Source organism: Salvelinus alpinus, chromosome 20 (assembly GCF_045679555.1).
Source record: "Salvelinus alpinus chromosome 20, SLU_Salpinus.1, whole genome shotgun sequence".
NCBI lineage: Eukaryota > Metazoa > Chordata > Actinopteri > Salmoniformes > Salmonidae > Salvelinus > Salvelinus alpinus.
Window position 1 is genome coordinate 50,090,406 of NC_092105.1, and position 26,172 is coordinate 50,116,577.

At 42.4% G+C, this 26,172-nt stretch overlaps 1 protein-coding gene and 1 pseudogene across 1 annotated transcript; one reads left to right on the top strand and one right to left on the bottom strand.

Moving 5' to 3' along the window:
- Positions 1–1,377: 1,377 nt before the first annotated feature.
- On the top strand, positions 1,378–3,474 carry LOC139547132 (zinc finger protein 239-like; annotated as a pseudogene).
- A 5,010-nt stretch (positions 3,475–8,484) lies between these two features.
- On the bottom strand, positions 8,485–23,255 carry LOC139547166 (zinc finger protein ZFP2-like). The gene is made up of 2 exons (XM_071356222.1): positions 22,656–23,255; positions 8,485–11,707 (listed from the first exon to the last, which is right to left on the bottom strand). The coding sequence occupies exons 1-2, from the start codon at positions 23,023–23,025 to the stop codon at positions 10,410–10,412; spliced, it is 1,668 nt and encodes a 555-aa protein (XP_071212323.1). The 5' UTR covers positions 23,026–23,255; the 3' UTR covers positions 8,485–10,409.
- Between the last annotated feature and the right edge of the window lie 2,917 nt (positions 23,256–26,172).

The following is a 26,172-nucleotide window of genomic DNA, read 5'->3' on the forward strand; positions in this document are numbered from 1 at the left end:
GCCTACTGGCATGACCTAGAGAGATAAAACCACTTGGATACAACCTACTGTATCCTACTGGCATGTCCTAGAGAGATACAACCTACTGTATCCTACTGGCATGACCTAGAGAGATACAACCTACTGTAGCCTACTAGCATGACCTAGAGAGATACAACCTACTGTAACCTACTGGCATGACCTAGAGAGATAAAACCACTTGGATACAACCTACTGTATCCTACTGGCATGTCCTAGAGAGATACAACCTACTGTATCCTACTGGCATGACCTAGAGAGTTACATCCTACTGTAGCCTAGTGGCATGACCTAGAGAGTTACAGCCTACTGTAGCTTACTGGCATGACCTAGAGAGATACAACCTACTGTAGCCTACTGGCATGACCTAGAGAGATACAACCTACTGTAGCCTACTGGCATGACCTAGAGAGTTACAACCTACTGTAGCCTACTGGCATGACCTAGAGAGATAAAACCACTTGGATACAACCTACTGTAACCTACTGGCCTGACCTAGAGAGTTACAACCTACTGTAGCCTACTGGCATGACCTAGAGAGATACAACCTACTGTAGCCTACTGGCATGACCTAGAGAGATACAACCTACTGTAGCCTACTGGCATGACCTAGAGAGATAAAACCACTTGGATACAACCTACTGTAACCTACTGGCATGACCTAGAGAGATACAACCTACTGTAACCTACTGGCATGACCTAGAGAGTTACAACCTACTGTAACCTACTGGCATGACCTAGAGAGTTACAACCTACTGTAGCCTACTGGCATGACCTAGAGAGATACAACCACTTGGATACAACCTCTAGGTCAAGCCTCCAATTCCTGGATTTTAAATGAATATTTTCCATAATAATGATCATTTGTATCTTCCTATCCACATGTGGGATCCCTCTCCTTTGTCGTCCTCTCTACACCAATAACAGACAACTACTGTGGGACTCCCAATCACAGCTGGATGTGATACTGCCTGGATTTGAACCAAGGACTGTAGTGACGCCTCTTGCACTGAGATGCAGTGGCTTAGTCCGCTGCATCCGTGTGTGTAACTATTTAACTGTACTAGAATGCTTAAAAGGCAGCAAAAAGTTTAAATATCGGTTATCGGTATTGTTTTTTTGGGCAGGGAAAATATTGGATATCGGTATTGGCCAATGTAATATCGGTGCATCCCTTTATTCTGAAATTGATTATATTATACATTTTTCCCTCATCAATCTACACACAATACCCCATAATGCCATCACAATACCCCATAATGCCATCACAATACCCATAATGACATTACAATACCCCATAATGGGGGGGGGGGGGGGGTTCTTCTAAGCTATATGGAATTGTTTTAAGGTTTAAACAACATGAAGGGCTTCCCCAGTACAGTACTGTTTTAATAAGGTTATACCAAGGATCATTTTGCTATTTGATTTTGAACTGTAAGACCCATGGAAGTATCAACAAAAAATATTAAAAAGTTACTTTATGTAAAAAATTATTTGGTCATACTGCTATAACCCATATACTAATGCATTGCATAACATTCACAACATGGAACAACAGTCCCCCAAAACATCTAAAGGAAGTTTGTTCTGAAGTGTCTGTCTGATATCTGAGAGATGTAAACCCACTTTTTTTGTCACTTATGTCTTTGCGCATTTTGTTACGTTACAGCCTTATTCTACAATGGATTAAATAAATAAATCCTCATCAATCTACATACAATACCCTGTAATGACAAAGAGAAAATAGGTTTGGAGAAAAAATGTCACATTTCTTAAAAATAAAAAACAGAAATACCTTATTTACATAAGTATTCAGACCCTTTGCTATGAGACTTGAAATTGACCTCAGGTGCATACTGTTTCCATTGGTCATTGTTGAGATGTTTCTACAACTTGATTGGACATGATTTGGAAAGGCACACACCTGTCTGGCTACCACAGCATTTTGAAGCGATACGCCATCCCATCTGATTTGCGCTTAGTGGGACTATCATTTGTTTTTCAACAGGGCAATGACCCAACACACCTCCAGGCTGTGTAAGGGCTATTTGACCAAAAAGGAGCATGATGGAGTGCTGCATCAGATGACCTGGCCTTCGCAATCACCCAACCTCAACCCAATTGAGATGGTTTGGGATGAGTTGGACCACAGAGTGAAGGAAAAGCAGTCAAAAGTGCTCAGCATATGTGGGAACTCCTTCAAGACTGTTGGAAAAGCATTCCAGGTGAAGCTGGTTGAGAGAATGCCAAGTGTGCAAAGGGTGGCTACTTAGAAAAATCTAAAACCTATTTTGAATTGTTTAACACCGTTTGGTTACTACATGATTCCATATGTGTTTTTTCATAGATTTGATGTCTTTACTATTATTCTACAATGTAGAAATATATATATATTTAAAATAAGAATAACCCTTGAATGAGTAGGTGTGTCCAAACTTTTGACTAGTACTGTATATCTCATGAATGTTTTTTACATTCAGATACAAAAAGTAACTTTCTTACCACTTCTTCCATAGTCAAACATAGAAGGAAAGCTTTTTATAAATCAAAAGGGATGCTGTCAAAAATGTATTGAATTCAAATGGATTTACCCAGCCTACAAAGCACTACAGCCACTCTGTGATGACCAGTTCTACTCTTTTATTGAGGGATCTAGTCTAGATTAAACCTCATAGGAAGACAGTTTTATCATGTGGAGGTTTCATTCAGGTCTCTGTTTAACGAGATACTCTGTTTAACGGGATACTCTGTTTGTCTTTGGCAGGAGAGAAACCAGACTCTCACTCTGACAGCGGGAAGAGTCCTTCAGGGGAACCAGACCCAGACGCATCCAAACCAGCGAGACAACACCACTGCTCCCACTGTGAAAAGAGCTTTTGCTGGTCAGGGAACCTAAAACTGCATGAGAGGACAAACACAGGAGAAAAGCCTTTCCAATGTTCCCAGTGTGGAAAGAGTTTTACCATGTTAGCTAACCTGAAAAGGCACGAGAGAATACACACACAGGAGAAAAGCGTTTCCAATGTGGAAAAAGTTTTACTAAGAAAGGGCAATTAAAAGAGCATGAGAGAATACACAAAGGAGAAAAGCCTTTCCAATGTTCCCAGTGTGGAAAGAGTTTTACCATGTCAGCTAACCTGAAAATGCATGAGAGGATACACACAGGAGAAAAGCCTTACCACTGTTCCCACTGTAAAACTCTTTTCATTCAGTTAGGTGACCTAAAAGCTCACGAGAGGACACACACAGGAGAAAAGCCTTTCCAATGTTCCCATTGTGAAAAGACTTTTACCATTTTAGCTAACCTGAAAAGGCATGAAAGAATACACACAGGAGAAAAGCATGTTCTGCTCCCAGTGTAAAAATAGATTTTCACGAATGGCGGACCTAAAAGCTCATGAGAGGATACACACAGGAGAAAAGCCAATACTCCCAGTCTGGAAAGAGTTTTACTAAGATAAGGCAATTAAGAGTTTTACCTGGTTAGGGAGCCTGAAGGAGCATAAGAGGACACACACTAAAAAAGCCCTACCACTGCTCTCTCTCTCTGTGTGGAAGGACATTTTCCCAGTCAGAGAACCTGAAATAACATGAGAGAATAGAAAGGCTGTATTCTGACTAATATTTTTGACTGAGAATAAGGTCCCACAGTTTACAATGCATGTCAGAGCAAACACCAAGCAATGAGGTCGAAGAAATTGTCCGTAGAGCTCAGAGACAGGATTGCGTTGAGGCACAGATCTGGGGACCTAGTCTGTTCATTATACACATCAAATCAAAATCAAATGTATTTATATAGCCCTTCGTACATCAGCTGATATCTCAAAGTGCTGTACAGAAACCCAGCCTAAAACCTCAAACAGCAAGCAATGCAGGTGTAGAAGCACATCTACATGATGTATTGTTACACCATGTAGGAGCAGTATAGACCTAGTCTGTTCAATATATACATCTACATGATGTATTGTTACACCATGTAGGAGCAGTATAGACCTAGTCTGTTCAATATATACATCTACATGGCTAATTCGAAGATGGCGTAGCAGTCAGGCGTATTTTGTCTTCGTGTTGTCGTGTCCCGTGTATATATCTTTTATATATATTTTTTTTTCATCGCATATATTTTCATATTTTTCTTAACTTCAACATACTCTCCTGCAACGCCTCACCCAATGTGATCTGGTATTTTCTTTACTTCAGAACCGGAACCCCCAACAGAAGCTAGCCAGCTAACTAGCTACTAGCTAGTAGTCAGCTAACCACTGCTAGCGGTCATCAGCTAACCTTTAGCCCGGACAACTCCTGCCAGTCTGCACAGCGTGATTCAACTCAGAGCTTATCAGACTCCCTTTCTCCATATCTCCGGATTCCTACCGCAAGCTCTGAACCTTTTCACCTGGATCATCGCAGCTAGCTAGCTGCTATCCTGATTGGCTTCTCCTGGCTAACGTCCCTGTCCCAAAGCAAGCACCAATTAGCCTGGAGCTAGCCTATGCTAGGCAATCTCCCGGCTAGCTGTAGAGGTCAATCAGCCACTCCTTGGGCTACAATACTTATTCTGCCAATTGGCCTGGACCCTTTTACTACACGGGGCCCTGCTGATCCATCATGACTGGACTACCGACATAATCCGCCCGAGGGGGTTTTTCAACAGGCGCCTACGTCGCAACGTCCCTCTAAGGCCCTTCTGCTTGCCTGCCATCCCTGGCCCGCTAGCTGTCTGAATCGCCGTGTCTCCAGCCCGTCCAGCTACTCATTGGACCCTATGATCACTCGGCTACGCATGCCTCTCCCTAGCGTCAATATTCCTTGTCCATTGCTCTTTTGGTTAGTGATTATTGTCTTATTTCACTGTAGAGCCTCCAGCCCTGCTCAATATGCCTCAGCTAACCCTCTTGTCCCACCTCCCACACATGCGGTGACCTCACCTGGTTTTTAATTAATGTTTCTAGAGATAATACCTCTCTCATCATCACTCAATGCCTAGGTTTACCGCCACTGTATTCACATCCTACCATACCTTTGTCTGTACATTATGCATTGAATCTATTCTACCGCGCCCAGAAATCTGCTCCTTCTACTCTCTTTTCCAAACGTACTAGACGACCAGTTCTTATAGCCTTTAGCCGTACCCTTATCCTACTCCTCCTCTGGTGATGTAGAGGTTAATCCAGGCCCTACAGCCTCCAGCATCACTCCCATTCCCCAGGTGCCCTCATTTGTTGACTTCTGTAAACGAAAAAGCCTTGGTTTCATGCATGTTAACATTGGAAGCCTCCATTGGAAGCCTCCTCCCGAAACCTGGCTTAGGAAGGCCACCAAAAACCCAGAAATTTCCATCTCTAACTATAACATTTTCCGACAAGATAGAACTGCCAAAGGGGGCGGAGATGCAATCTACTGCAGAGATAGCCTGCCGAGTTCTGTCTTGCTATCCAGGTCTGTGCCCAAACAATTTGAGCTTCTACTTTTAAAAATCCACCTTTCCAGAAACAAGTCTCTCACCGTTGCCGCTTGCTATAGACCACCTTCTGCCCCCAGCTGTGCTCTGGACACCATATGTGAATTGATTGCCCCCCCATCTATCTTCAGAGCTCGTGCTGTTAGGTGACCTAAACTGGGACAGGCTTAACACCCCGCCATCCTATATTCTAAACTTGATGCCCTCAATCTCACACAAATTATCAATGAACCTACCAGGGACAACCCAAAATCCGTAAACACGGGCACCCTCATATCATCCTAACCAACCTGCCCTCCAAATACACCTCTGCTATTTTCAACCAGGATCTCAGCGATCACTGCCTCATTGCTTGCGTCCGTAATGGGTATGCGGTCAAACGACCACCCCTCATCACTGTCAAACGCTCCCTAAAACACTTCAGCAAGCAGGCCTTTCTAATCAACCTGGCCTGGGTATAATGGAAGGATATTGACCTCATTCCGTCAGTAGAGGATGCCTGGGTATTCTTTTAAAAGTGATTTCCTCAACATCTTAAATAAGCATGCCCCATTCAAAAAAAATTAGAACCAGGAACAGATATAGCCCTTGGTTCTCTCCAGACCTGACTGCCCTTAACCAGCACAAAAACATCCTGTGGCGTTCTGCATTAGCATCGAACAGCCCCCGTGATATGCAACTTTTCAGGGAAGTTAGAAACCAATATACACAGGCAGTTGGAAAAGCCAAGGCTAGCTTTTTCAAACAGAAATTTGCATCCTGCAGCACAAACTCCAAAAAGTTCTGGGACACTAAAGTCCATGGAGAATAAGCGCACCTCCTCCCAGCTGCCCACTGCACTGAGGCTAGGAAACACTGTCACCACCGATAAACCCACAATAATTGAGAGTTGCAAGAAGCATTTTTCTATGGCTGGCCATGCTTTCCACCTGGCCACCCCTACCCTGGTCAACAGCCCTGCACCCCCCCCACAGAAACTTGCCCAAGCCTCCCCCATTTCTCCTTCACCCAAATCCAGATAGCTGATGTTCTGAAAGAGCTGCAAAATCTGGACCCCTACAAATCAGCTGGGCTAGACAATCTGGACCCTCTCTTTCTAAAATTATCAGCCGAAATTGTTGCAACCCCTATTACTAGCCTGTTTAACCTCTCTTTCGGATCATCTGAGATCCCCAAAGATTGGAAAGCTGCTGCGGTCATCCCCCTCTTCAAAGGGGGAGACACTCTAGACCCAAATTGCTACAGACCTATATCCATCCTGTTCTGCCTTTCTAAGGTCTTTGAAAGCCAAGTTAACAAACAGATCACCGACCATTTTGAATCTCACTGTACCTTCTCCGCTATGCAATCTGGTTTCCGAGCTGGTCATGGGTGCACCTCAGCCACGCTCAAGGTCCTAAATGATATCATAACAGCCATCGATAAGAGACAATACTGTGCAGCTGTATTCATCGACCTGGCCAAAGCTTTCGACTCTGTCAATCACCACATTCTTATCGGCAGACTTAACAGCCTTGGTTTCTCAAATGACTGCCTCACCAACTACTTCTCTGATAGAGTTCAGTGTGTCAAATCGGAGGGGCTCTGGCAGTCTCTACGGGGGTGCCACAGGGTTCAATTCTCGGGCCGACTCTTTTCTCTGTATACATCAAATATGTCGCTCTTGCTGCTGGTGATTCTCTGATCCACCTCTACGCAGACGATACCATTCTGTATACATCTGGCCCTTTTGGACACTGTGTTAACTAACCTCCAGACAAGCTTCAATGCCATACAACTCTCCTTCCGTGGCCTCCAACTGCTCTTAAATGCAAGTTAAACTAAATGCATGCTCTTTAACCTGCCCGCCCGTCCAGCATCACTACTCTGGACGGTTCTGACTTAGAATATGTTGACAACTACAAATACCTAGGTGTCTGCTTAGACTGTAAACTCTCCTTCCAGACTCACATTAAACATCTCCAATCAAAAGTTAAATCTAGAATCGGTGTCCAATTTCGCAACAAAGCATCCTTCACTCATGCTGCCAAACATACCCTCGTAAAACTGACTTTCCTTCCGATCCTTGACTTCGGCGATGTCATTTACAAAATAGCCTCCAACACTACTCAGCAAATTGGATGCAGTCTATCACAGTGCCATCCATTTAGTCACCAAAGCTCCATATACTACCCACCACTGCGACCTGTATGCTCTCGTTGGCTGGCCCTCGCTTCATATTCGTCGCCAAACCCACTGGCTCCAGGTCATCTATAAGTCTCTGCTAGGTAAAGCGCCCCGCCTTATCTCAGCTCACTGATCACCGTAGCAGCACCCACCCGTACCACGCGCTCCAGCAGGTATATTTCACTGGTCATCCCCAAAGCCAACTCCTGACTTGTACCAGACCTAATGCAGCTTGGAGTGATCAGATGACAGAAGTCTGGATGCAGTCAGGCCACTGAATCTGCATAAGCAATGTAAAGAGATGGGGTAAAGTACATTCTACACAAAGAACAAATGCATGTATCCGAGAGGAAATTAACTTTCATACAGCCAAAAGGGGTCAGAAAGTACACCTATATCAATGGACAATTTGCACTAATGTTAATAAACATAGATGATGGAACATATTCCCTTTTGCATAGATGCTCCATATCCATTACTTTGAGATTTTTATATAATATGACTAAATGCGTTTCTTTGTGTTGCAGAGACAGTCAGAAATGGAACAGCAAGGCCACAGAAAATGACATAAGTAGAGCTGTGGGAGACCACCTCAAGCCCCTGGTAGAGCCGGGGGTGGTGTTTATCACTCCACCACGCATTCAGCAGGCTTGAAAAGTGGTATTAATCTGTTTGTTTCAGTTCTTGGTTGAAAAGTGATACTAAACTTACATACCATGCACTATTTTGACATAGTGGGAGATATACTGTTTTTCATACTAAGATGGACAAAGATATGTGTTGCTTTTGCACATGTTTAGCAAGAGTCTGTTGATTGGGTTCATTTGTTTTGCAATATGTTCAAATCATATCAAGCTTTATTCATACAGCACATTTCAGACACAATGGCTTCACAGGAAGAAACAATGAAATATTTAGTACACAAAAAACAGAAGATTAACAACTTAAAGACTAATGAGTATTCTAAAGAAATGCCATTTGATTAAAATAATTGGAATCAATATCCAACCTGAAATATAAGCTTGTTTTTTTAGGAGGGGCTCTGAAAGACACTAATGGGGGTGTCCACTGAAAATTGACTAGTAACAATAATTGGGACCTAAGACACCCACCATGAGACCAGAAACATTAACTCATGCTCTGGAATGCGGTCATCTCCCAGAGGCCGATCCTCAGAACACAGACACAATAGTTCTAAGAACCCTCTATTCTGTTGCATAAAACAACCATTTGATGCAATAAAAGAATTATAACATAATTTTGCTCTGTGTCCACTGAAAGTTGACTAGTAACAATAACTGGGACATAAAAGTCACCCACCATGAGACCTACTAAATCTGCCCAAATAGAGGGAAACAAAAGAAAAACCCACAACAAACTTAAAGACAGGAAGCAAACCAAAACGGTGAGGCAACTAAAGGTGTTGACTCTCCACATCTATCAAGAGCATTGGGCCAGACACTCTTAAATAGAACCTGGACCAGCTCAGGTGAAACACCTTCCCACTAACGAGATAGACAAGACAGCACAGGTGTAACACATACTGACTAACAAGGTGACACCAATCAGTGCGCCCTACATGCTAACGAGCTATACCCCAACCTCAAAATATAAATGGAAAAACCAAAGCCTGTAACACCTGGCTGACAACAATAAAAAAACATGTAATTCTAAATATATATATTTTTCTACAATGTAATTGTTTTCTTCTAGAACTCTCATCCCCTTGAAACGAGCCCAAACAAAACTAATCTCCAATACAGAAAAACGTGCAGTCAAAATCAATTGGGATCCATGGTAACGCACTGGCTAAACGCAAAACACAAATATTTTTGACTGCCCACCCTTGAGACAATCAGCAACTAAGTTGTCCTTACCACGAACATTTCTGATTTCAAGAGGAAACTCCTGCAATATCCGCAGTAACTTTCCACTTCACTGCTGAGCTTCTCTCTCTTTTCAGAGTTCACTCGATAGGCATGTTGTTGGATCGGGGCCAAGTCTCCAATGTCATGCTCTAGTACATGAGAATAGAGAATTAACCCTGATATTCTAAAAGAAGGGCAACAACATCAATATAATTATACCTGAAAATTGTCAGTTGATTGCATAAATAATTATGATTACTGAATTGTAAATATGAAATATCAAAACCAAATGTACACCCCTTTGTTAATTTTGATTTGGCAATAATTAACTTAATGGTGAGGCATGGAATAATAAAACATGACAGTTTTGACAGACCTACAGAAGACAGTCAGCTATATTTAGGAGCGATGCATTTAAATGTAGGGGTCGCTAAACAATGGAACGCAACACTTATTTGTCATCACTCATCGATATCATGTTGAAATCAATTGTGCGAGAGGAGGGAGATGAGGTTGCACGCCCTGTTAAAACGAACAGCTCAAAAACCACACGGAACCTGGGAATAATGTGTACATCCCTGGTTAGAGGACAATTTGTAGAAAACAGCTAGCTACATTTTCAAGTGTTACATTTTGATTCAAGTGGGTCACCAACGTGGTAAGTGTAACACAGCTCTTTTTGTGTTGGTCACTTTTTGTTAAATCACATAAATAACACTCTTTCAATTCAGAGCCTGGATTTTTCCCAAGGTTAATATCAAAATCATGCTGAAATCAATTGAACGGGGAAAACTTTTAGGGTTCTACATTGTAAAATTCCTTAAAATACTCCTACTACAATGTTAAAAACATTCTACATTGTGACATTATTTCATTGATATCACAAAATAACTCCTTCATGTATGTATTTTCTGATGTTTGATCAGAGATCTTTTATCAGAGTAGCTCTTGTCACATTGATCACAGCTATGAGGTTTTTCTCCTGTGTGTGTTCTCTGGTGTACCGTCAGATCACTAGATCTAGTAAAACTCTTCCCACATTGATCACAACTAAAGGGTTTCTCTCCTGTGTGTGTTCTCTGGTGTATAGTAAGATTGCTAGATGTAATAAAACTCTTCCCACATTGGTCACAGCTGTAAGATTTCTCTCCTGTGTGTGTTTTCTGGTGCAGCTTCAAAGTCTGTGATGTTGAAAAGCTTTTCCCACAATCTGAACAGTGGTGAAGTTTCTCTCTTGTGTGTACTCGCTGGTGTGTAGTCAGATGGCTAGATGTATTAAAACTCTTCCCACATTGATTACAGCTATAAGGTTTCTCTCCTGTGTGTGTCCGCTGGTGTATAGTCAGATTGCCAGATGTAATAAAACTCTTCCCACACTGATCACAGCTGTAAGGTTTCTCTCCTGTATGTGTTTTCTGGTGCAGCTTCAAAGTCTGTGATGTTGAAAAGCTTTTCCCACAATCTGAACAGTGGTGAAGTTTCTCTCCTGTATGTACTCGCTGATGTGTAGTCAGATGGCTAGATGTATTAAAACTCTTCCCACATCGAGTACAGCTATAAGGTTTCTCTCCTGTGTGTGTCCGCTGGTGTATGGTCAGATAGCTAGATGTAATAAAACTCTTCCCACATTGATCACAGCTATAAGGTTTCTCTCCTGTGTGTTTTCTCTGGTGTACTGTCAGATCGCTAGATTGAACAAAACTCTTCCCACATTGATTACAACTAAATGATCTCTCTCCTGTGTGTGTTCTCTGGTGTATAGTCAGATTGCTAGATGTAGTAAAACTCTTACCACATTGATCACAGCTATAAGATTTCTCTCCTGTGTGTAGTTTCTGGTGTGATTTCAGGGAGCCTGACTGAGTAAATCTCTTCCCACATTGATCACAGCTATGAGGTTTCTCTCCTGTGTGTGTTCTCTGGTGCAGCTTCAAAATCTGTGATGTTGAAAAGCTTTTCCCACAATCTGAACAGTGGTGAGATTTCTCTCCTGTGTGTACACGCTGGTGTATTTTAAGGTCTGATGAATATTTGCAATGTTTCCCACAGTCAGAGCAGCAATGAGGTTTCTTTCCTGTGGGTCTCCGCTGATGTTTCTTTAGGTGTTCTGATGTGGAGAGACTCTTCTCTTCCTCGTCAGCATCATTATGTTGTTGAGGCTCCCCAGAGGATCCACGATAGTCACATCTCTCCCCTGTGTGAACAACAAAGTCAGACAGATGGTTAAAGGCCCACAACAGCAGAAATCCACTGTTTATTTGAGGTAAAAGGTGATGCCCAGAGCAGGGCCATGAAGTTCTACAACAATTGACGTCTGTTAAATTATTTGACAATTGTCAAGGGAGCAACAAGTCATATTTAGTCTTGTTTTCACATTAGTAGATGATTGTTAAGTTATAATAAAGTTTTTGAAATCCTAAGCAGTGTGCCAGACGACTTTTGGTCTCCAATATATATAGACCCCTTTCCGTGTTTGCTAAAGTTGCAGCAGGAGGGCGATGCTAACGCAATTTGGTTGTAGAAACACCATGCTAATGTGGAAACCGCTAGTTTTGGACGAAGGTTTTAGTTTTTCCACAATGTGTTATGAAAATTACAACTTTGGATTATAATTATAAGGCTTGTTTGAATCTCCTGCTTAATATAATGTGTGTTATTGCCGCAAATCAACTGCTTTATACTTCAACCTGTAAAATGCTCTTTATCTTTTCCATCAGCCTTACAATCAGTGTTTGTACACTTTGTGTAGCCCAAATTGACCCATAACTTCACCTAACAACAGCATAGACCTACTGTAGGACCCATAACTTCACCTAACAAACAACATAGACCTACTTGTCCTGATGACTCCTTGCTGTCCCCAGTCCACCTGGCCGTGCTGCTGCTCCAGTTTCAACTGTTCTGCCTGCGGCTATGGAACCCTGACCCGTTCACCGGATGTGCTACCTTGTCCCGGACTGCTGTTTTCAACTCTCTCTACCACACCTGCTGTCTCTAACTCTGAATGCTCGGCTATGAAAAGCCAACTGACACTGAATAAACTCCCACTTCCTTCCATTCTGCTAGCAAACGTGCAATCTTTAGAAAATAAAATCGATGACTACGCGGAAGACTAAACTACCAACGGAACATTCAAAACTGTAATATCTTATGATTAACGGAGTCGTGGCTAAACGACAACATTATCAACATACAGCTGGCTGGCTATACGCTGCACCGGCAGGATAGAACAGTGGCGTCTGGTAAGACAAGGGGCGGCGGACTATGTATTTTTGCAAATAACAGCTGGTGCACGATATCTAAGGAAGTCTCGAGCTATTGCTCGCCTGAGGTGTAGATCACACAATCTATCTAGAGAGTTTATCTGTATTTCTCGTAGTTGTTTACATACCACCACAGACTGAGGCTGGCACTAAGACCGTATTGAATGAGCTGTATTCCGCAATAAACAAACAGGAAAATGCTCACCCAGAGGCAGTGTTCCTAGTAGCCGGGGACTTTAATGCAGGGAAACTTAAATCCGTCTTAACAAATTTCTATCAGCATGTAAAATGTGCAACCAGAGGGAAAACAACTCTGGACCACCTTTACTCCACACACAGATGCATACAAAGCTCCCCCCCCTTCATTTGGCAAATCTGACCATAATTCTATTCTCCTAATTCCTATTTACAAGCAAAAATTAAAGCAGGAAGCACCAGTGACTCAATCAATAAGAAAGTGGTCAGAAGAAGCAGACGCTAAGCTACAGGACTGTTTTGCTAGCACAGATTGGAATATGTTCCGGGATTCCTCCGATGGGATTCAGGAGTACACCACATCAGTCATTGGCTTCATCAATAAGTGCATCGATGACGTCATCCCCCCAATGACCGTACGTACATACCCCAACCAGAAGCCATGGATACCAGGCAACATCTGTGCTGAGCTAAAGGCTAGAGCTGCCGCTTTCAAGGAGCGGGACTCTAACCCGGAAGCTTATAAGAAATCCCGCTAAGCCCTCCGACGAACCATCAAACAGGCAAAGTGTCAATACAGGACTAAGATCGAATCGTACTACAAAGGCTCTTACGCTCATCGGATGTGGCAGGGCTTGCAAACCATTACAGACTACAAAGGGAAGCACAGCCGAGAGTTGCCCAGTGACACGAGCCTACAAGACGAGATAAACTACGGCAAATAACACTGAAACATGCATGAGAGCACAAGCTGTTCCGGAAGACTATGCTATCACACCCTACACAGCTTATGTCAGTAAGACCATTGAACAGGTCAACATTCACAAGGCCGCAGGGCTAGACATATTACCAGGATGTGTACTGCGAGCATGCGCTGACCAACCAGCAAGTGTCTACACTGATATTTTCAACCTCTTCCTGTGCGAGTCTATAATACCAATATGTTTTAAGCAGTCCAGCATAGTCTCTGTGCCCAAATACGCTAAGGTAACCTGCCTAAATTACTACCCGAAGCACTCACGTCTGTAGCCATGAAGTGCTTTGAAAGGCTGGTCACGGCTCACATCAACACCATTATCCCAGAAACCCTAGACCCACTCCAATTTAAATACCGCCCTAACAGATCCACAGATGATGCAATCTCTATTGCACTCCACACTGCCCTTTCCCACCTGGACAAAAGGAACACCTATGTGAGAATGCTATTCATTGACTACAGCTCAGCGTTCAACACCATCATGCCCTCAAAGCTCATCAATAAACTAAGGAACCTGGGACTAAACACCCCCCTCTGCAACTGGATCCTGAACTTCCTGACGGGCCGCCCCCATGTTATAAGCATATGTAACAACACTTCCGCCACGCTGATCCTCAACACAGGGGCCCCTAAGGGATGTGTGCGCTGTCCCCTCCTGTACTCCCTGTTCACTCATGACTGCACAGCCAGGCACAACTCCTACACCATCATTCAATTTGCCGATGACACAACAGTGGCAGGTAGGCCTGATCAACGACGATACAGCCTATAGGGTGGTCAGAGACCTGGCCGTGTGGCGCCAGGACAACAACCACTTCCTCAATGTGAACAAGACTAAGGATATGATTGTGGACTACAGGAACAAGAGGACCGAGTACGCCCCCATTCTCATCGACGGAGCTGTAGTGGAGCAGGTCACCACATTACCCACAAACTAACATGGTCCAAGCACACCAAGACAGTTGTGAAAAGAGCACGACAAAACGTATTTCCCCTCAAGAGACTGAAAAGATTTGGCATGGGTCCTCAGATCCTCAAAAGGTTCTACAGCTGCACAATCGATTGCATCCCACTGGTTGCATCACTGCCTGGCATGGCAACTGCTCGGCCTCTGACCACAAGGCACTACAGAGGGTAGTGCGAACGACCCAGTACATCCCTGGGGTCAAGCTTCCTGACATCCAGGACCTCTATACCAGGCTGTGTCAGAGGAAGGCCCTAAAAATTGTCAAAGACTCCAGCCACTCTAGTCATAGACTGTTCTCCCTGCTACCGCACGGCAAGCGGCTTCTAAACAGCTTCTACCCCCACGACATAAGACTCCTGAACATCTAATGAAATGGCTACCCAGACTATTTGCATTGCCCCCCCACCTTTTTACACCGCTGCTACTCTCTGTTGTTATCATCTATGCATAGTGACTTTAACTCTACCTACATGTACATATTACCTCAACTAACTCGTACCCTCAAATGTTTCAACTGTATAACCCCACCAGAAACCAAACATAAGCTTGTATAAGGCCACTGTTTGTAAACAAATACAATATGGCTGAGGAGTAGGGTCGATCCAAGCGTTCTGACCTCACAACGACAGTAAAGCACCCAAGCTAACTGGCTAATGTTGGATAGCTTGCTAAACACAAATGAGAGAAAACCTCACTCTGACCATTTTATTCGCCCTAGCAGAGCTATTTAGGCTGTTTTCATGTTATCCAAAGCGTTGGTGACTAAATTGTGCTGCTGGCAACAATTTAATTTGAGCTTTTTTGCCGACGTTTACTGACACCGGCCATATTCAACAGGTGTTGAGCGCTCTGGTACACTCAGACAAGAGTGCTCTGAAATCGGAGTAGAGCGCCAGAGCGAATTTACGAACGCACCCAAATTAACAATGTCCATTGAGAACGCACATGACCCCTTGGCCAAGAATGACGTGAACAATCAAGTCAATAAACGTTGGGTAGTTAGTTAGATAGAATATAGTTAATATACTGACAAGTTTGTTGTATAAGTAGCCAACTAACGTTAGGTAGCTACAGTTGAAGTCGGAAGTTTACATACACCTTTTACACCTTTGGTGTAGGTGTTTACATACACCTACACCAAATACATTCAAACTCGGTTTCACAATTCCTGACATTTAATCCTAGAAAAAATTGTGTCTTAGGTCAGTTAGGATCACCATTTTATTTTAAGAATGAAATGTCAGAATAATAGTAGAGATAATTATATGATTTCTTTCTTTCATCACATTCCCAGTGGGTCAGAATCAATTAGTATATGGTAGTATTGCCTTTAAATTGTTTAACTTGGGTCTAACGTTTTGGGAAGCATTCCACAATAAGTTGGGTGAATTTTGGCCCATTCCTCCTGACAAAGCTGGTGTAACTGAGTCAGTTTTGTAGGCCTCCTTGCTCGCACACGCTTTTCAGTTCTGCCCACAATTTTCTATAGGATTGAGGTCAGGGCTTTGTGATGGCCACTCCAATACCTTGACTTTGTTGTCCTTAAACCATTTTGCCACAACTTTGGAAGTATGCTTGGGGTCATTGTCCATTTGCAAGACCCATTTGCGACCAAGCTTTAAACTTCCTGACTGATGTCTTGAAATGTTGCTTCAATATGTCCACATAATTGTCCCTCCTCATGATGGCATCTATTTTTTTAAATGGACCAGTCCCTCCTGCAGCAAAGTACCCCCACAACATGATGCCACCCGCGTGCTTCACGGCTTGCAAGCCTCCCCTTTTTCCTCCAAACATAACAATGGTCATTATGGCCAAACAGTTCTATTTTTGTTTCATCAGACCAGATGACATTTCTCCAAAAGTACAATCCTTGTCCCCAAGTGCAGTTGCAAACCGTAGTCTGGCTTTTTTTATGGCAGTTTTGGAGAAGTGGCTTCTTCCTTGCTGAGCGGCCTTTCAGGTTATGTCGATATAGGACTAATTTTACTGTGGATATAGATACTTTTGTACCTGTTTCCTCCAGCATCTTCACAAGGTCCTTTGCTGTTGTTCTGGGATTGATATGCACTTTTCGCACCAAAGTACGTCTATCTCTAGGAGACAGAACGCGTCTCCTTCCTGAGCGGTATGAGGGCTGCGTGGTCCCATGGTGTTAATACTTGCGTACTATTGTATGTACAGATGAACGTGGTACCTTCAGGCATTTGGAAATTGCTCCCAAGGATGAACCAGATGCATACAATCAGGTCTTGGCTGATTTCTTTTGATTTTCCCATGATGTCATGCAAAGAGGCACTGAGTTTGAAGGTAGGCCTTGAAATACATCCACATGTACACCTCCAATTGACTCAAATGATGTCAATTAGCCTATCAGAAGCTTCTAAAGCCATGACATCATTTTCGGGAATTTTCCAAGTTGTTTACAGGCACAGTCAACTTAGTGTATGTAAACTTCTGACCCACTAGAATTGTGATACAGTGAATTATAAGTGAAACCATCTGTAAAACAGTTGTTGGAAAAATGACTTCTGTCATGCACAAAGTAGATGTCCTAACCGACTTGCTAAAACTGTAGTTTGTTAACAAGAAATTTGTGGAGTGGTTGAAAAACAAATTTTAATGACTCCAACCTAAGTGTATGTAAACTTCCGACTTCAACTGTATCTCAGCAAAAAGAGGGGAGAGGGAAACATCTTGACTCTGTTCAGCAATCTGCTGCTTCCTAGAAACATCTTTACTCTGTAGCTGTACATACTGCTGTAAAGTTATTACTTTATTACATAGCTCAACATTTTCTTAACATTTGTCATAATTAGTTAAAGCAGTTCATTTGTATCCGCTCTCTCGTCGGACTTCGGCTGCATTCCCCCCCCCCCATTTTCTTAAAATCTGAAAATAGTTGAAGCCACGCCCATTTCCGGAAGAATTGCATTTTGGGCCCTAAAAGAACAGAAATAGTGTCCTCTGCATGTATACTTCGTATTTTGACGAATGTAGTAGAACATCCGGGAGCTTTGGGCATACTAACTGTATCCATATACTATGACAAATAAGCATACTACATATTCAATTCACGTGACAAATAGTACGAGTTCATTAGTATGAGTATTCAAACACAGCTCAGGTCTCTGGGCTGCCATTTTGTTTCTGTTTAAAAACTAGGTTGCCCCTTTAAAAAAGCGACACAATCAATCAACCAATCTGCAGTTCAAACAAAAACTAAGCAGTCATTCCACCACTGTTTTGGTAATAAAATTATGGATGGGGCTCAGGGGCGAAAATCTGATATCAACTTTGGAGGGGACAATTACATGACATTTTCTCAAGAGCAATTCCTGAGGGGGACACCAAAAGTAGTGCTGTAACACATAGCCTACGTTGTAATATGTTAAATGTATATTGAGGAACCATAATCACTACTACTGGATAATTGATAAGTACAGTAGTTAACTGAAGGGTTGTCCCAACTTGTTCAAATGTTTAAATCATTATAATACTACTAATAATAATAGTTATAGCAGTATTCCTTTTCAGTCCAGTATGTATGCAGGTATTTGTACTTACAACCAGCAATACCAAGAAAGGCCAGTAGGTGGCAATGGTACTGTACACTGTATGGGTGCAGTTTTCGTAAATACAATGAACATGGTGTGATCTCGTCTAAAATAATCTCCATTGAGAACCATCACAAAGTTGATCTCCACTGGCCTGAGTCTACTACAATAGTTTTACAAGAACAAAAAGATACAAATAAGCACAGTTCTAAAAGCAAAATAACTACTTCAATGAATAACCCAAATAAATCAACCAAAATATCCTTCAGTCAGTGTCTCAACTCTTCAAACAGCAGCTATGGACAAGTATGTCACACAAAGTATGCAATTTTAAATAAAATAACATTAAATAAATAATTAGTAAGTGTACGGTCATGTACTAAAAACTGAAAACGACTAAACAAAAGAACAAATATCATACTATACACCAGGGGTTCTCAAACAGGGGTCCATGGGCCCCTAGGGGTCCCTACTGTAATTGAAAGGGGTCCGTGAAATAAAAAAGTGTAATGAACGTATTCAGTACCACAAGGTTTCCAGTAACTTTACATATAATATAGAGGGGGTGGAGGTCCCTGAGGACCGCTCAAAACCTTGCCTCAAAATATGCGGGGGTTCCGGTACCCCAAAAAAGGTTGAGAACCACTGCTATACACACTACTGAACAAAATAACTGAACATATGTTTGTGGGTTTCAATGGATCCAACAAATTGCTGGCAGATATTTTCCCTCTTGAGACTGTCCAGCCTGTCTTTATGTACATTACAGACAACTACGCCGTTCAGTCTCTCTTGGCCCATGCTAGCCCGTAGCCAAGTCTTTAACCTGCGGAGTGCACTGAAACTCCTCTCAGCCTCACATGAAGCCAATGGCACCACAAACAAAATTCTGATCAGCACCTCAACTTGGTCAAACAACCCCCGCACCTCCACTGGAAGCCTCCTGAGGATCTCTGCTGCCTCTCCACTGCTGCTACAGGGGTATTTGTTGTGAAAGAGAGGGATCTGCACTGAAAGAGAATCTATGTTCAGCTCTGGGTACTGATCTAGAGACTCATCCAACTCCCCCGTGAGAAGCGCTCTTTCCAACTTTTGCAGGACGTTTAGACTGTCCTGGTCAAAACGGTCGCCAAACTGAACCTCCACACCATCCAACACTTAAAAAAATTCTGCCCTATAGTGATCCACTGCTTTGCCAGCAAATCGTCTTGAGTGCGTCTCAATGGATTCAATAGAGTCAATCAATGTTGTTGCTTTCTCATACAGTCAAAGGTAGCTTTCGTCATTTCTCTTGCCCCTAAGAGATGACCGCACACACTCGACTGCAGCCTGCATACCAGAGACAGTCTGAGTTTTCTTCTGCAGTGAAATGTTTAGACATTCAAGCTCTCCAAGAACAGCAGAGGCAAGTGTGAGGCCCAACACAGTCTTGCCTTTGCTGAAGTGCTCGAACAAGCCACTGGCAGTTGAAGCTGTCTTGGATGCAGTTTTTGCCATCTCCTCTAGGCTGCTTAGTATCCGCTCATACTGCCCTAGCACAGCTCTAATAGCAGTATTCTGCACAGTCCACCTTGTTGGACATAGGGGTTTCAGGGTGGTCAGATTTGTATCTTTGGACGTGACAATTGATTCAAACATGCTCTTAAACTTTCCTGACTGGCCATAGAGGACACCTAACTGATGGACCCAAGAATGGGAATCCCAGATCAGTGGGGAGGCTGAGCAGCCAGCCTGTGTAATCAGATTTACTGTGTGCTCCACAATGTACATAGAGGGCTAATGGCTGCTGCCTCCTCACAATTGCCTGTGCACCTGTGTATTTTCCTGCCATGTTGGAGGCACCATCGTAACTCTGCCCACGTAAGCCAGACATGGGCAAATTGAGCCTCAACAACACATCAGTTGCCACTTCCGCAATGACCTCGCCTGTTGTCTCCGACACCCTGTACAGCCCAATAAACTCCTTGTGAGGGACAAGGTCATGGTCAACATAACGCAGACAGACACTCTCCTGTTCAGCACCAGAGACATTGTGAGTACCATCAACAATTACTGAAAATTGTACAATCGGAAGAGACCTAATCTCAGCTGCAATGGCTCGAATGACTGTATTGGCCATGATGTTCAGCATTTCATTCCGTGCTTTGGGGCATTTGTACATTGTGGTACGCTCTGTTAACCACTTCAGTAAAATGGGATCATCCTCTTCTGCCCTAAGTTTCAAAAGCTGGTATAAATTCCCACTTTTCTCCAGTTCCTAAATCCTGCACTAATGAAGGCAGCATCTTCTCTTTGGCCAAAAGATGGCTGGCTTGAAAACCCTTGGCTACAGTGAAAACACAACACTCCTTTTATTGATGGATTATAATGTAGCCAGGGGAAAATCGCGAAACCATCTCTCTTGAAACGTCAACACTCTGTTGGCAAGAGTTTGCGGTTCTATAAATTGTGGGTGTGGCTGATATAGTTTTGTGCCATCACTGAGGTAACTGGACAATGCTGTGCCACTGTCCCCTATACTGGTGCTGCTGGCAACAAGGGTGACACCTGGTCCTGCCGTGGCTGTGACATGGTTCTCTGAAGTCTCTCTCCCTGGCTCTTTCCCTTTCACCACCCTCAATGACTCACAGTCTATCTCCTAGAAAATAAATAAGGTGTTTGCCGTACTCGTAACTACCGGTACCTAAAACTACACAATTAATCACAACAGCAATACCATTGCCTTAAACAAATCTTAGTTCAGTCACCAGTTTAAGTTGAGAGTGGGGGTATCCATGGCATTTTCCAATTATGTCCCTATTTACTACAAAAAAATGGAGAACCTTTCATAATGTTGCCAAACAAAGACTCAACAAACTTACCTGAGACTCCCTGTCTCTGCCAGTCTGTCCCTGCATATCTGTCCCCAACTCTGTCTGTGTGCAATCTGTTGCCTGCTCTGCCTAATGACATCATTGTGAAACATTTCTATTAGCATTTCACTTCTTTCTTATGAACATTTTATCAACTAGTCTTTGAGATATTAGGCTACTAGGGTTCTTACTTTGCGTTTTGGTGTACTGAAAAATACTCTGATGTCCGTCTTTTTTCTGCCATTTTTCTACCTGGCTGGCTGGCTTATTTACAGTAGGAGATGGGCTTCTATCATCTTATCTTCTATCATTCTATATGTGCTTCGATCTAAAAGGTAGCTAGCAAATGTGAAACGGATTGAAGTGACAAGAGTTGACAGCTGTATGAGTTCACCATTTACACAACATATGCTGCAACCTTTCGTAATTTTAATATAGTTTGTTTCATATTGGCTGGCTTCCAACAATAGCTGAATTTGCAAAGCTAGCGAGCACCAATTCCGTTTCTGTGGTGTTTGCTATAATATTTGCTACCTGGTTAAATAAAGGTGAAATAAAATAAGAAATTCACTAGCGACAATTTAGCTTTTGCAACGAGACCATTAAATATATTTAAGACAATGGTAGAAGAGAGTGTAGTTCTGTTCTGTTCAGTTTGGACTTCAGTTTATCGCTAACCTTATCACAGGGACTTTGAAGCACTCCAGCTGCATGCTAATCTTGGAATAAACTGACGATAGCAAAGATTCCATCTTTGACGACGCCACATAAATGGAATAGGTACAAGCTAGCTACATGGTTAACGTTTGCTTTAGTTTGCGTGCTTGCTCGGGCAAATTCAGCTAGTGTGTGTGAATCCTGCCAACATAAAAAAAACATTACTATGGCCGATTGATGAGATAAACCTCACGTCAGTTACGTGCATTGAGTGGCTTTCACACAGTAGATAAGAACCCTCTTTTACCTTGCCAGCTAAGGAACTGACAGTGGATCAAACCATTGTGAGGAAAAGGGCGGGGGTCGCAATCTTTTGAAACTTAAAAACGCGCTATTAAGTGTCTATAATCAGCATAAGTGCTTTCATTGCGTTATTATTAATATTATTGAAATTACATAGTTATGTTTACAGTGATATATTGGGGGGGGACAAATCATATTTTTCCCAGGATGGGGGGGGTCGTGTCCCCCCTGGGGATTTCAGCCTATGGGGCTGGAGAAATGTAACTGGTCTCAAATTCATAGACAGCCATATGGATGCAAGGACTGACCATCCATGATATGAACATTATAGTTTTAACCATGTTGAGGCTATACAGTGTTGATTTACATTGTTTCTGAACATTGGAGTAAAAAAAAGCTTATTTGGGGTTCTGATGGGGTACAACAGTTGAACTGAGCTCATGAGGCATATGTTATAGTCTTCAAGAATCAATGGCTATAAATAAATAATAAAACGTTTAAAAATTGATGTAGCAATTGCACATTTCCCCTTTAACACCTAACATCAGTTCAACAACTGCAGAGTTTGTGCCTCTGTTTTTAAGTACTTACTAGTGTTAACCAGGGCCCGTTCATCGTTAGAACCATTGGATGCCTTAAGATGCCCTTGGGAAACCGGGCCCAGATATCCAGTTTCCTCCTCTTCTTCCTTCTTCGATGTGACAGTCATCTCCCCCTCCTCTTTCACTCCAAAATCTGTATCCTCTTGTTTCACTGAAACATCCTCCTCCTCTTTCACTCTGAACGCGTTTTCTTCTTCTTTCACTGAAACGTCTTTCTCTTCTTCTTTCACAGTAACAGCCTCACCATCTACTTGCTTTTGTATTGAAACAGCCTCCTCTTCCTCTTTCACGAGAGTTTCTTTCTCCGTCCAGCAGAACGCCTCTTCTTTAGCAGGAGGAGAGTAGCTTAGTGAACTCATGGTCGGGAATGTTAGCTAGCTAGGCTAATGTTAACTTAACCAGTCCGCTAGCTGACTAATAACAACAACGTAAATATTAAATTAAATCGGATAACAAACTAGATGACAGACGTGGGTTTAAAACACAGTGGCTAATAAACACTAAAGCGTCTAAAGAGCTTTATTGGTTCAGCTATTTTGGCTAGCAAGCTACGGAGGTGGCTGACTAAGTGTTGCTGCTGGTGATAGAAGCGTTCCGTCCACTAGATTATACGTCACACTAACAGCATTGCCTTAAAGTCGCAGATCGCCATCTGCTGACAGGAGTGGGTAACGCAGTTGAGAAAAATATATATTTAATTTTCAGACAAAAAGTTAAAGGGTAGGAATCATTGACGCCGCTAGGCCTAAAATATTCATTAGCCCCCCCTAAATAAATCAATATTAGTCTATATATTTTTCTGTGATTTCTTTTTTTCGTCAACCGTTCCATCGCATCTTAGTTGATGTGGGGACAAACGATTATGCGTTTTTTTTTATCATAAAGTTAATTTACGAAAATCGCGATTTAGCAAGCAAGCTGACTAGCTAACATTAACCAGCTAGCTGGCTAGCTTTATGGGTGTTGTGCCTTGAGTATGAAATTGTACTTCTGGTTGTTTTAGGGACTCCTGAAACAACCAGCAAACCAAGCTGTCGTTTTGTGAAACAGTGGATGTATAGAATCTAGCTAGCTGAAGAATTTACTGCAATATGAATGTACAATTTTGTAAGCTTGCCATGCTGATATTTGCCATGCAGATAAATGAAATAACGTAGCTAGCTATGTTCTTGCTTATTGTGCAGTGGATGATTAAAATCCCTGTATGCCTATGGATGTGTAGCAAGCTATCTAGCAGACCTGTGTATGAACCCAAACGTTTGGTATACATATTAGTTCAGAACCTAGCTATGAACCTCAGCTATCATAGCCAGTTGTATCAACTTCAAAACAGCCTAAATGACATTAATGAAGCCTATGGATTGAGTAGAATATAATATCATGTTGTACCAAGGATGCAAGTCGTATATACATGTGGTTATTACCATGCATGAGATCACCACATTGTAGCCTGTACATACATTTATATATTCACTGATCATGTACTCTACCCTGGCAAATAAAGGTGCAGTTTAGGTATGAATGTCTTTGAGATTATTTGTCAGTCATATCCAATACCAGGAGTATCAAATTCCAGTATTTTAATGACGCTGTGTCTGCATGTATGTATTACAATTATACACTTCAACAGTGTTTACCAATCTTGGTAAAGGGACATCAATGGTTACACATTGTAACTAATAGACTAGAAACAGGATTTAACTAGTTAATTCATATATACAGAAATATAATGTTAAAAAACAGAACACCACTTCCTATGCATCATGTAAATACTCTAAAACCGGTTCATCTCAACATCTATTGCCCTTCATCTGCATTGATCTGGTAAACATAGGATAGGTGGAGTATTTCATCAAATTACACTTCATTTCAACCAGTAGAGAATGTGAAACGCTTTATTGAAAAGCTCATTATCCAAGTGTTATAAATACAAGTTCAATCTGTACTTCAATGCACATCTGTTGTGCATTATAAAAACAGAGGAAGAAAGAGGAGGTGGCGGGAGAGGTTTATAAGACAGAAAGGGAAAGAGGTAAGCACATAGGAGCAGGGAAGGCAGCACATGATTAATGAATCACAGTGCTACCTGAATATTCTCTCAGTTCATCACAATTACATAATAGTGTCTCTCGTCGGCCCAAAGGTCATCTTAAAAGCAGGTGAGGTGGCGATGATGGGACTGGGGGTTGGCATCCTCTCACATCAAAACATATCTGCAGACGAGAGACAGATGGAGAGAGATAGCATGTTTAAGCCTTGTGTTTTTATTCTAACATTGTTAGTCATCAATCAGGAGCTGAAATGCAAAACTGACCTTGGATCATTAACTCTGGGACAACTGCATCTCTCTCTATTTCAATGTAAAGCATCTCTTAAATAATACTTCCTGTATAATATAAACTGACCTGGGATCATTAACTCTGGGACTACTGCATCTATCTCTATTTCAATGTAAAGCATCTCTTTAATAATACTTCCTGTTGACCTGACCAAGTGACCTCTCACCTCTGATCATGCTGTGCCCTCTATGTAGCCAGTTCAGATGCAGGAGGGTTTCACCGACACAGCTGATATAACCTAGAGGATTTAGGGAGAAGGGGAGAGAGGGATGAAGTGAAGGAGAGAGACTGTTATTGAGAAAATAAGGTAGTTAAAGCGACAGTGTTCAACAGGAATCTGTGTGTGGCCTCACCTGGTGTCCACATCACAATAAGTGGCTGCAGAGTACTTTATGCTGAAAAACATGAACGGACACACAAGGACAAACAACATAGCGTAGTTATAGAAATAATTAAGTGTCTTACTATTCTCCATGGTTGGCCCTCTTGCCTATTCGTTGAAGGTGGAAGGAGCCACAGTTATACACCTGAGCATGCTTACTGCACAACACAATCCATCAATCAGATTGATACAGGAGTGTGTAGGTGTGGGTTATAGGGTGTCTAATTGTTCTACATGTTTTCAATATGGGTGATTTAAAATAGCCTGTTTTGTTTTTGCACAGACATCACACCCTTACCTAAACAGCACCCTCACCTGAGAAGTAGAAATCAAAGGGAGAGAAACTGGGAATTGAATAACTGCAGTTGACATAGCTCAGTAAATGGAAGAATACTCTTATTGCAATGTGAATGGCTCTTAAAAGAGCCTTTGGTTGTGCATAGTGTAGTCTATGGTGTTGCCAGGGAACAGCACCCTCTTTGAAGAAGTAGGAGGTGAAGATCTCATGCACACGGATTGCCTCTCTTGCTGCGTTGTTGGACCCCATCCTTGAAACATCCTGCAGAGCAGCAGACTCCTCCTCTGGAACACGGCGGCGAGCTCCAGATCCCCTCCTGATCCTCGTGTCCATCCTCATGAAGTTACGCAGGACACAGGTAGCCTTCACACACACCTGAATACCTCCAGGAGGCAGTCCCAGATGACCCTGGTCACCCAACCTTGCAGTGCTGTCACGTTCCTGACCTGTTTTATGTTATTTTTGTATGTGTTTAGTTGGTCAGGGC